The 12,855-nt window shown below is 52.4% G+C and overlaps 1 protein-coding gene across 1 annotated transcript in view; it reads right to left on the reverse strand.

The window, feature by feature from the left end:
* Positions 1–4,211: 4,211 nt before the first annotated feature.
* Positions 4,212–12,855, reverse strand: part of DCTN4 (dynactin subunit 4) — a 33,738-nt gene continuing 25,094 nt past the window's right edge. The window contains exons 11-13 of the mRNA XM_047779080.1: positions 12,269–12,376; positions 9,607–9,704; positions 4,212–6,667 (exon numbers count right to left, since the gene is read on the reverse strand). Of these exons, the coding sequence (XP_047635036.1) occupies positions 6,454–6,667; positions 9,607–9,704; positions 12,269–12,376 (420 nt within the window). The 3' untranslated portion in view covers positions 4,212–6,453. The remainder of the gene's footprint in view (positions 6,668–9,606; positions 9,705–12,268; positions 12,377–12,855) is intronic.

The raw sequence follows: 12,855 nt of genomic DNA on the forward strand, positions 1-12,855 counted from the left end.
GGGTGGGTGCCCATAACCCTGCATCGTTCAAGGGTCAAGTGAGTGAGGGACTTAGCTCTGCGTTTGAGCTGACCCTAGGCTCCCCCATATATATATATGGGGGATATATATATATATATATATATATTTATATATATATTTATATATATATATATATTTTTTTTTTGCTTTTTAGGGCTATGCCCACCACATACGGAGGTTCCCAGGCTAGGAGTCGAACTGGATCTACAGTCGCCAGCCTACAACACAGCTGCAGCAATGTGGGATCCGAGCCGCATCTTCGACCTACACCACAGATCCTTAACCCACTGAGTGAGGCCAGGGATCAACCTGTGTCCTCATGGACACTAGTCAGGTTTGTTACCACGGAGCCATGACGGGAATGCCCAGGCTCCCCTCTGAATGGGATATAACAGGAGAAATGGATGACAAAGAGGCCTGGATTCAGCTCTGTGGGTGTCTGCAACCCAGTAAAGGAGCTACACACACACGTAAAGCCCAACACTAGGAAGAGGCAGATACTACAGACCGAGACCAGACCGGGTGGGAGTCAGCGGGAGACGAGAGCACTACAGTGATTCTGGAGAAGGTGCAGAGAGAGGAGGGTATCCAAGGTGGAGACGAGGCCAGAACAAGAAAGCACAAGGTACGTAAAGTATCTGACTTTCAGCAAAAAGAGGCATGTGCATATTTTTGTTAGAAGAAAGATAACATCTCAATAGCTATATAAATAGGTTGTTAGAAAAAAGATAAAAACTCAACAGCTATATAAATAAGGAAAAGGAGAACGGTACTTAATTACATAACCATTACTGGTTGCCAGGCATTGCTCTAGGCTCTACAGATTCATCGATTTAAAAGAAAGGCAAGGAGCTCCTGCTGTGGCACAAGGGGACTGGCAACGTCCTGGGAGCGCTGGGACGTGGGTTTGATCCCCAGCCTGGCAGAGTGGGTTAAGGACCCAGTGTTGCTGCAGCTTTAGCTTAGGTTGAGACTGCAGCTTGGATTTGACCCCTGGCCCGGGAGCTCCATATGCTTCGAGGCAGCCAAAAATGGAAAAAAAAAAAAGGAAAAGACAAAACACCCAGTCCCGCGGCGCTTCCATTCTCAAATGCTGAATCGGAAAGTCAGCACAGTGCTGGACGGTGACCGGAGCCTCGGGCAACCCGGCAGAGGATGAGGCCAGTCTGGGGAGGGCAGCTGATGTCGTTAACGACGGAGGTCAGGGAGAACCGGGAAAGAAACACTCGCGCACAGCCTGCCTCGCAGGGGATTAAATTGTATGGAGGTGGAGTTCCCGTCGTGGCGCAGTGGTTAACGACTCCGACTAGGAACCATGAGGTTGCGGGTTCGGTCCCTGCCCTTGCTCAGCGGGTTAACGATCCGGCGTTGCCGTGAGCTGTGGTGTAGGTTGCAGAGGTCGCTCGGATCCCGCGTTGCTGTGGCTCTGGCGTAGGCCGGTGGCTACAGCTCCAATTCAACCCCTAGCCTGGGAACCTCCATATGCCGTGGGAGCGGCCCAAGAAATAGCAGCAACAACAACAACAACAACAACAACAACAAAGGACAAAAAAAAAAAATTGTATGGAGGATCTGGGAGAAGAGCTTCAAGCAGAGGGAACAGCCAGCGCAAAGGCCCTGAGAGGGTGCCTCCTGGGGTGACTCAGGAACAGCAGAGACCCGTGTCACTGCGGTGGAGTGTGGCGCAGGGAAGCAGGGTGGACGGGGGTTTCGGGTCACGTAGGACCCTCAGCTACTGTAAGGACTTGGGGTCTGTCTGGCTCTTGAGCGAGCTGAGGAGTACGGGCTTGAAGCAGATAAGTAACTTACTCACGCTGGCTGCTTTGTTGAAAACCTGACTAAAGCATGGGGCAGGGAGGCTTCAAGACCAGTTCAGATGCTCCTGTAATAATCACCCGGGGCTCTGCAGATGCTGGTGACATGGCCCAGGACAGCAACACCGCAGGGGCTGGGGGGTGGTCACAGTTCGCAGACAGAGCTGGAAGGGTTTGCTGACGTGCTGAATGTGGCACCTAAGAGGAATCGAGGGTGATGCCAAGACTTTCGTTGTGAGCAGCTGAAGGGATCCAACTGCCATCTAATCAGGGATGGATGCCAAAGCAGCAGTTGTGGCGAGAGAAAACCCAGAGACTAGAGTTAGGATATAAACTTGGGAGGTGGCCTGAAGACCAGGGGAGATCGCCTCGAGTAAGTAAAGACAAAAGCACTGTGAGAAAGGAGAAGGGGCAGTCTTCGAAGGCAAGAGAAATCAAAACAAAAACAAAAAATGGGACTGAAGCAAACCTACAAGCTTTGGCATAGCAAAGGAAACCATAAAAAAAAAAAAAAAAAAAGACAACCTACAGAGGAGGAGAGAGCTGTGAAGGACCAACAAGGGTTTAACCTCCAAACACACCAAACAGCTTGTAAAACTTGACAACAAAAACCAACCCAATCAAAAAATGGGCAAAAGAGCCAAAGAGACATTTCTGCAAAGAAGACACGCAGACGGCGAGTGGGCAGACGGCACCATGTTCGCCACCGCGAAGCCTCAGAGAAACGCACATCCAAGCTACAGTGAGCTGCTGCCTCCCACCAGTCAGAGCGGCCATCGCCAAAAAGCCTACAAGTATCGAATGCTGGAGAGGGTGCAGAGAAAGGGGAAGCCTCCTACACTGCGGACTGGCGTGTAAGGGAGCGCCACCACGATGGAAAACAGTGTGGAGGTTCCTCACAAAGCCAAAAATACGATTATCACATAATCTAGCAATCCCACCCCCGGGCACATATCCAGACACAACCGGAATTCAGAAAGATACACGAACCCCTTAAAGTTCAAATCAGCACTACTCACAACAGCCAAGACATGGCAACAACCTAACTGTCCGTCAACAGGCGAACAAAGAATGAAGATGTGGAACAATGGAATACGACTCAGCCATAAAAAAAGAATGAAAGAATGCCATTTGCAGCAACACGGATGCAGCCAGACATTCTCACATTACTCGAAGTCAGAGAAAGACAAATACCACCTGATACCACTTACATGTGGAATCTAAAACATGGCACAAGCGAATCTATGTGCAAAACAGACCACGGACCTGTGGAAAGGGTAACAGACTTGCGGCCAGCAGGGGTGAGGGAGAAGGATGGCCCGGGGGTTGGGGTCCGGCGACACAAAGGCTCCACTGCGCATGGGTAATAAACACGGAGGCCGTACTGGATGGAGGGCACAGCGAACTACAGCCACTCTCCCGAGAGAAACCGGACGGAAAGGGACACAGCAGCAAAGGATGTACGTGTTCGTGTAACTGAATCACTTTGGCGTGTAAGAAAAACTACCACGACACTGCAAATAAACTGTAATTTCTAAAAATAACTCATTAAAAAAAAAAGAAGTGTGACCTGGTACAGCGCGAGGTTGGGGGGACGGGAAAGAACCAGCGAAGGACACAGAAGACCGACCAGGGGAACCGAGCTCGGAACCAAGTGCGGTCTCCCTGCGGGGAGACAGCGGGCCTCGGACGCTACTCGGAGTCTAAGCAGACTCGGGCTGCGGGCTGTTCTGCTCAACGGTGTGGACTGCGGGGACCCGGCCAGGAAGAGCCGGTGACGTGGGAGGGGCAGCAGCCCAAATGGACCGGCTCGGGTGAGAGGGGGGCGGGGGGGGGGGGTCTTGCTTGTAAAGGAAAAGCGGGGTGGCAGCGGGAGGGGGGAGCTCCACTCCCGGGAGACAGGGGGAGGCCAGCTGCGGACGGGAAGGACGCGGGCGCCAGCGGGGAAAAGGGCCCAAGGGCCGTCCCTCTGCCGGAGGGCGAGGCCCCGGGGCTGCCTTTAGGCGGGAGGAGCACGAGCGAGGCGTCTGCGGGAAGAGGCGGGAAAGGCCGAGGATGGGTGAAAGCGGCTGGGGGGGGGGGCCCGGGAGGGGTGGGCCAGGTGGTGCACTGGCCGGTGTGGTTCTGGAAGGGACGACCCAGGACAAAAGCTGGTCCCGTAGCGGCCGGACAAGCTAACAGTTGTGAGAACACGTCCACAGGGAGCCGAAGCACCATCCGTCCCCACGACGTTCCGGTGAACCAGCCTGATGAGCCCGCAGCTTGATCGCTTCAAGACGAGGCAGAAGGGAGCAGGCCCCGCGCGCTCAGCTTAACCGCCGGCTCCAGCCCCGGCGGCTCGGCGGCTCTTCAGTGAAACCAGACCGCAGACACGCGCAAGCTTGGTCTGCTTTATTGAACGCTGTTAAGTTAAGCACTAAGGTAAGAGAGTACGTGTCACTAATCATCATCAAGAGGTGCCTCTCATCCCCAAAAGGGACCAAAAAGGATGTTTCTTCTGCAAATATGCGTGGCGCTTTGCTCATCATGCCCACAAGCACTGTGAACAAAAGAAAACTCCGGCGGGCTCATCGATCACAAATTCAGACTCACTTTGCCGCAAGTTCCCGACACGGTGGTTTCTAGAGCTAAGGGCAGCTAACTGGCCTGTGATGGTGCACAGCTATGCGGTAAAAATCTTGCACCTGACCTAAGATAAGAGGGAACAAATAAAATTCCCAGTTCACCAGCTGCAGGTGCAGAACCACTTCTACTGACACAAGGAATCACCGGCTTGCACTGAGAACTATCTTGAGGAAACACTAAATCAATGGCTCTGTGACCCTGCTGGTTAATTCGGCTTCTGAGGAAAAAGATCCTGTGATGAGCAGTCATTTTGTGTTTCTGAGTCACGCTACTACTTCTGGGAAGAAACACCAGCTACGTGCCACGCACGTGCACGTGTGCAGTCCACGCACGTGTGAGAACACAGGATGCTGTCCTCCCCTCGACACCCAGCTCCTCCACCGGCAAACGCGGAGGGACGGCCCCGGAGCAGGCTCGCGCGGGCAGTGAAATAAACCCTATTTTGACACTGTGGGCTCACGAAACGCTAAACTGCTTCTACGGTCTGCAAATTAGTCATTACACGACCCCTTGCCCCACATCCTAAGAGGCTAGACCTTATTACCGTCACACACTAGAGATCCCCATGTTTCTTTTCTTACACTGCAGCATATATATTACTCTGTGGGATACTGTACTGGCTTCGTCTTAAGAATCCTATTTAGGGTCACTGAAAGGCTTCCTAGAGATTTTTACCTTCCCAGGGGAGCGGACAAGTCAGCACGTCCCGTCTGTATTCTAGACCACTACATACACCGTAACTCTTTTAAGACTAAGGGCTTGAACTTAAAGACACAACCAGGGTAAACGGGAAACTTCTCCTTTCCCCAAACTTCGGTGGGCCACTTGCTAATACATTTACAGCAAAAGGAGTCAGCCGGTGGTCTGCTTTGTCAAGTCTCACGTTTAGGAAATACCACAGAAATTACGGTTAGCGATCCAACTCCAGGAAACCAAGTGAAAGCGGCAGGAGTGCTGTCAGGCAAGTACCCCAGGCGCCCTGCTGAACTAGTTTTCGCTTTATGGTTGTAACGACCTTAGCTGACACACCACAGGGCAGAAAGAAGTCTTACACTCGGGAAAGGGGCAAGGGTTTTTTCCCCCCTTGATGTCCTGTTTTGGATTCAAGAGACTGTAAATGTTCATTTTCCCTTTGAATCAATGCAAGAACACTCGTTCAGATCATGCTAAAAATCTAACCCCTGGCACGTCCTCTGCATCCCAGAAGTGAGCGTGTCCGCCGAGATTTCTCTGGGCTCTTTCCAGGGTCCCAAATCCTCAGCACGACTTAAAGAGGCGGAGCGGGGGAGAAGGGGGCAGTGGCAATCCCGGGCTGAGCAGAGTCTGCCACCCCCTTGACATGTCACCTAATTGCTTCTCAAGCTCTTCCTAAAAGTTCCATGTTCTATTGGGGGAAAAAACGCCATGAGCAACTCTACGTGCGTAGCCTATATTCGTCTAAATGAGGGCGCCTTGCCTATTTCACAGGGGTTCCTGTCATAACCAAATGCAGGACACCGGGCCAGGTCTACCTTCCTGGCGAACGGAAATGCAGGGCAGGACGGGAGCCAGGCTGGGCAGCGAAGGGCAGGTTCAGAGCGCTGGACTATATCGACTAGGATGCAAAAAGCCGCTGGTGTCCTGAGACCAGCACGGGGGGTCACCGAGGGCAGGTCTACCTTTCGGTTCTTCTACGTGTCACCTCACGGGGGTCAATCTAACGCCACGCCCCTTTCCCGGGCTGGGATCGGCGGCGGCGGTCGGCGTGCAGGGGGTTCAGAGCGGGAGACGCCGCCGCCGCCGCCGCGCGGGTGTCAGGCAGGAGGGGGCCGAGACCGGCAGGCGCCCCGCGTTCCCAACGCCCTGCCTCCGCCCGAGGCTCGCAGGAGCAGGATTCCGTCGTGCACGGGGACACATCAGGACGAACAAGGCCCGACGCAGCAGCGGCTTCCACATGGTGACGCGGGGCGTGGTGACATGGGCCTCGGGAGCTGCCCCCGCGGACCGGAGCGCGTCAAGGGAGAAGCGGCCCCAAGCTGAGTTCCACGTGCTGCGTGAGCCAGCTGACCTCCGCCCCCGGGTCAGCCTCCTCGACGGGGCGGATGGGCCCGGCCAGGTTTTTGAAATCGTGCTTCAGCTTGAAGCACACGGTCACGTCGCCCTCCTCACGTTGCGGGGTCACTTTGATGAAAACACCCACTTTGTTGGCCTTCCTGAAGGCCACCACGCTGCGGAAAGAAAGAAGCACAGCGTCAGGCAGGTCGCCAGTCAGCCAGGCCGGCGTGGCTCACTGTCCTTTTAGGGCCCAACAGGAAGTCTCTGGTCAGGAAATAACCACCTGTGTTTGTTTCTCCAGCAAAATGTTCATCTTTTTTTTTTTTTTTAATACTACAAAAGTAAAATAGAGGCATAAAAATGTGCATGGGAAGAAGTGTACTTTCCTCTTATTTTCTTCTCTAGCACAAAACACAGAAAAACCGTGACCGGCTGGGCTCTTAACCTCCCTACCAGATACTTTTCTGCCTTTTTTTTTTGTGGTCTTTTTGCCGTTTTCTTGGGCTGCTCCCGCGGCATTATGGAGGTTCCCAGGCTGGGGGTCGAATTGGAGCTGTAGCCTCCGGCCCACACCACAGCCACAGCCATGCGGGATCTGGGCCGCGTCTGCGACCTATGCCCCAGCTCACAGCAGCGCCGGATCCTTAACCCACTGAGCAAGGCCAGGGATTGAACCCGCAACCTCATGGTTCCTCGTCGGAGTTGTTCACCGCTGCGCCACGACGGGAACTCCCCTTTTCTGCCTCTTTAACCAACACCAACACCAGGGCACCCGATCCCGTCATTTGCTCTTCATCGTCTCTCTGTCTGCCACAGACACCTGTGCCCATCAGTACACCGAGCTCTGCCCGGTCTCGTCCTGCGTGCACAGCATCCTGCCATCTCAGGACCACAGCCTGCCCAGCCCTCCTCTGCGACCGTCATCTCCTCACAGCAACCTGTACACACACCGTAACAGTCCTACAGGATACAGACTGAGGCTACCTCAGAGTTTAAAGGAGTTTCTGGAATACCACAGATCCGTGTGTTTTGTCAATAACCTCTGTAATCTGGGAATTTTTAGAAGAAAATCTCTTTAGATGAAGTTTCAGTTCTCTGACAGGCACATGACGTTTCTATTTTACTTATTTTTTTGATTTTCTTGAAGTTTATGTTTTGATAGTTTAGCTTCTTAAAGTAACAAGGCAATGAAATAAACAGAACTTGATCTACTATTCAAATGATTTTCTTCACTCTAAGTTACTAAAACTGAACACTTACATTTGTCTGTATTATGTATTATTAATTCCCAGGTACCTGAAAGTCTTATAAAAATATAATAATGTGAAATACACTCCACCTTTCACTAATCTGTCCTGTATTCTGACTGGAATTGATCTCAGATGAGCTTTCCAGGAGTTTATCTGGGCTTAACAAAATTCTGTGCTTAATTAATGTAATTTAATTAAGAACCCATAAAAGCAAGGAAAACAGAGAATGCATTTTGGAGCAACTAAGCAAACCTTTGATTTGCATCAGATTCATTTTTCAAAAGTTCAGTTAAAAACAGTAAAAAAGAAAAAGTAAAAAGTACAGCTTTTTGGCCTTAATTTTCTAGGCAACAACTGATCTGGGAAGCTTTTTTTTTTTTTAAATTCATATTCCTGGCACCTAGCCCTTCTCTGGTATCTCTACACAGAGTCCTAGATAAGTGCTGGGGTCTAGGACTCTCTATATAGAAAAAAAAAAAAATGAAAACAAAACACCCCCCATGGGACTTTCTGCAGTTAGCAAGTCCCCATACTAAGCTCACCTTTGCCCTCTGCCCTCTCTGTTTTTCCAACTTATCTCATATTCATAATTCTTTTCAACCCGTGAAATTACCCAGTCAAGAAGTCTTTATATCAAGTTCTCTCTGGTCAAACAACTGACGCTATTTCTGTTTTTAGACTGGAACCGGCTGATATAGTCCTCATTAAGGAAAGGTCTGTTTCTTTACTTCTCGGTTATTAGGTGTGAGAGAACAAAATCTGTTAATTACTCTAAGGGGGAAAATCAGGCACTTGAGGAGTTCCTGCTGTAGCACAGTGGAAACGAATCCGACTAGGAACCAGGAGGTTTCGGATTTTATCCCTGCCCTTGCTGAGTGGGTTGAGTATCTGGCACTGCCATGAGATGTGACGTAGGCCGGCAGCTACAGCTCTGATTCGACCCCCAGCCTGGGAATCTCCATATGCCGCGGGTGCAGCCCTAAAAAGCAAAAAATGAAATAAAATCAGGCACTTGAAAAAAATTTTTTTTTTTTTTTTTCCTTTTCTAGGGCCGCCTCCTCGGCATATGGAGATTCCCAGGCTAGGGGTTTAATTGGAGCCGTAGCCACCGGCCTACGCCAGAACCACAGCAACACGGGATCCGAGCCACGTCTGCAACCTACACCACAGCTCACGGCAACGCCGGATCCTTCACCCACTGAGCAAGGGCAGGGATCGAACCCGCAACCTCATGGTTCCTAGTTGGATTCGTTAACCACTGTGCCACGACGGGAACTCCTTGAAAATTTTTTAACGTGGAAAACCCAAGTTAAAAAACTGTGCCTAGGAGTTCCCGTTGTGGCGCAGCGGTTAACGAATCCAACTAGGAACCATGAGGTTGCGGGTTCGATCCCTGCCCTTGCTCAGTGGGTGAAGGATCCGGCGTTGCCGTGAGTTGTGGTGTAGGTCGCAGACGCGGCTCGGATTCCGTGTTGCTGTGGCTGTGGTGTAGGCTGGTGGCTACGGCTCCGATTTGACCCCTAGCCTAGGAACCTCTATGTGCTGTGGGAGCGGCCGTAGAAAAGGCAAAGAGAGAAAAAACCAACCAACCAACCAAACCTATGCCCAAAGAATGGTCCCAATTAGGGAAATGTTAATGGTTCTTGTTTCTTGTGGTGACATTTTATTTTCTTCATTGTTTTATATAAACACACACACACACACATTCAACAAGCTTCCTTAAGTAATTACTTTTATAAAGAAGAAAAAATTACTTAAAATAACTCAAATGAGAAAACTGAGACCTATGAGTGGGCCTCCTGCATCAGCCACTGGTTGCGGGAGCGTGGCTGGTGCCAGGCGGCCGCAGGAAGCTCACTTACTCAGGATCGTCCGGAAAGTCCTGGGGCTCTGCCAACTCGTCGTACTCCGCTGCCGCGTCCTTGCCGGCGAGGACGAGCTCCATGGGGGGCACCGAGACCTGGAGAGCAACATGGAGAGGCCGGCCTCAGAAGGGGTTCATTCAACAGACCGCAGCCAAGCTCTGCACCACCCAGCCCGACACCGGCATCGGCAGGACGTTCAAGAAACATACACGAGACCTTTCTTTTTTCTGGCTGTGGTGGGCGGTGACTTGATGTGGGAGCTCAGTTCCCAGACCCACCACGGTGGGGAAAGTGCCAAATCCTAACGGACGAGCCCGCCAGGGAATTCCCAGGAACACAGACCTTTCTAATAAAAGTATAAGAACAACGAAAGAACGACAACATCGAGTGAGTGCTCCCTTACTGGGGCTGTAGGGGGGAGTTCACGTGGGGAGGCCATGCGGGCTTCAGCTGGGCCTTTTTCTTTTCTGGCGGAGCCTGTGGCATGCAGGAAGCTCCCGAGCCAGGGATCAAACTCGCACCATAACAGTGATCAGAGCCACAGCAATGGTAACACCAGGTCCTTAAGCCACTAGGCCACCAGGGAACTCCCAATTGTGTCTTTAATGTTTTATTTCTTAAGGGGATGGGGCACATTATTCTCCATTACTCTTACACTTTGTGGTGCTATATTATTCTTACTGCACCACCTAGACACACCAAAGTCAGCAGAACTATCATGTTTGCTACATTATTCTTATACTTTGTGGTTCTTTTTTTTTTTTAATTTAAAATTTTCTTTGTCTTTTCAGGGGCACACCCTCAGCATATGGAGGCTCCCAGGCTAGGGGTCTAACAGAGCTACAGCTGCCAGTCTACACCACAGCCACAGCAACGCCAGATCCGAGCCGTGTCTGTGACCTACACCACAGCCACAGCAACGCCAGATCCGAGCCGTGTCTGTGACCTACACCACAGCCACAGCAACGCCAGATCCGAGCCGTGTCTGTGACCTACAGCACAGCTCACGGCAACGCCGGATCCTGAACCCACTGAGTGAGGCCAAGGATGGAACCCGTGTCCTCATGGTTCCTAGTCAGATTCACTTCCACTGCGCCATGACCGGAACGCGTTTCTTTTTTTTAAAGGAAAAACAGTAGGTCCAACCTAGAGCCTGAAATGGGGATAAGGAGCACGTTTAGGGAAAACAGTTAAACACTCTTCAGACTAATCCTTACGCTGTCACTAGACTTCAACTCTGCTGGGTTGGAGGTTAGCGGATCAAGGCCACCGCATCTCTAATTCTGGACGCAAGTGCACTGGGGAAGAGACGGAAAACAGCCGGTTCATAAGCTGGGTATACGCTTCAGGCACTGATTTCTGCCTCGGTTCCCGTGGGCCAAGCTCATCGGTACCACTTTCAAAAGGAGCAAGGACGGATGAACGTCAGCTCCTCTGCAAGTGATGCCGGCAGAGGAGGCCACCACCAAGTAGGGGCAGAAGACACCAAGAGCTGTCCGACGAGGAAGCGCCACTTGGCCAACAGCTCATTAAAGGCACAGACACCCTTTCCGCCACCTTTTATTGGGGAACAGGCTCAACTTCGAGTCAGCAGCAGATGGTCCACAGAGAAAAGCTCTTGCCTGAAAACCCGAAGCACTAGATGAAGCACGAGCTAGCAAGATGCAGAAGGACCACACTTGGCTCATTAACCCGAGAGGCCACACCACCTATTTTCAGGGTGAGCTGGGGCCGGGTATGCCTTGCACAAGCAGGGGCGTCTGGGGGAGGCCCCGGAGCCACAAAGAGAAGCTGTTTCCTCTGCGTCTTCAAGAATCCGTGGGCCCTGGACAGAGGGAGGGGTGTGGGCCTGGCTGCGAGGGGAGCAGGGACTGGAAGGAGGAGTTGGAGATAAAACAAAGAGCACGGGCAATTCCCAGGAGGGTCTCACTGCATCTACTCGGACCCCAACCACTAACGAGAGAATGCTCGGTCTGGGGTCCCAGGGAAGACCCCCCGGAAGAAAAGAAAAGTGAGGACATCAGAGAGCTCTTTCTTTTTTCTTTTTAGGGCCGCACCGGTGACATATGGAGGTGCCCAGGCTGGGGGTCAAATCGGAGCTACAGCTGCGGGACTACACCACAGCCACAGCAATGCGGGATCCGAGCTGCGTCTGAGACCCACACCACAGCTCACGGCAATGCCGGACCCTGAACCGGGTGAGGCCAGGGATCGAACCCACGCCCTCATGGATACCTGTCAGATTCGTTTCTGCTGAGCCACGACAGGAATTCCTAAAGAGCTTTTAAGCTCTGCCAAGGAATCTGGACTTCAACCCAAAGTCAGAGGGACACCAAACCAGCAGCACACCAAGGTCAGATTTTATGACCAAGGTTAGCTTTTAAAAAGATCACCCTAGTGGCAAGACGGAAGATGGGCTGGCACAGAAGTGGGGTGAACTGAAACCAGTCAGGAAGCGACTGTCACAGTCCAGGTCAAAAACAGCGAGACCTCCCAAAAGGGCAGCGGCAGCGTGAAAAGTCAAGGGGTGAGATCCAAGGCAAGGCCCTGAGGACTGCCCGTGCCTGAGAATGAGACGGTGTGGCCCGGCCGGCCGGCCGGGTCAGACGGGGCACCGCAGGGAGTCGGGGCTGGTCCCGTGGAGACACAAGCCGCCTACCTTAGCGGTGCTGTTGGTGTCGTCGGGGTCCCCCTCCTCACACTCCAGCAGCGTCACATGGGTGAGGTTCTCCACCGGGTTCGTCAGAGTCAGGAGGACCTGGCTCTCCTGGGGACGAGAACAGGCGTCTCTCAGAAGGGGCCCGCGGCTGCCCCCAGGGCCACTTTCTCCGACGCTTGGCCCCAAGCCCATCACCCCCACCGCACCCTGCGCCTCTTCGGCAGTAACCCCCACAGGCACCTCTACAGGGCTGCCTTCTCGGAGCGTCACCAGCTCCCATGTCGCCCATGTTGGGCGACATGCGCACTGGGGCTGCTGCTTCACGGAGGAAACGGGACAGATCCCATAGAAACGGCCACTGACTGGACCCAGAAATTCCGAGGAATCTACTTCTAAGATTTCTTGAACACCTGTTTGGTATGCTCTTGAAACGAGGAAAAAAATCTTGGAAGTGAACAAGGACTGTAACAGCGAGCAGCACGAGAGAACGGAAGTGGCTGCGGCAGAACCTTCTGCCATTCGCTGGGGTGTCTGCCATTCGCTGGGGTGTCCGTGTGGGAGGCAAGGGCCTCAGAGAAGGGAGGGGC

Source organism: Phacochoerus africanus, chromosome 4 (genome assembly GCF_016906955.1).
Source record: "Phacochoerus africanus isolate WHEZ1 chromosome 4, ROS_Pafr_v1, whole genome shotgun sequence".
Taxonomy (NCBI): Eukaryota; Metazoa; Chordata; class Mammalia; order Artiodactyla; family Suidae; genus Phacochoerus; species Phacochoerus africanus.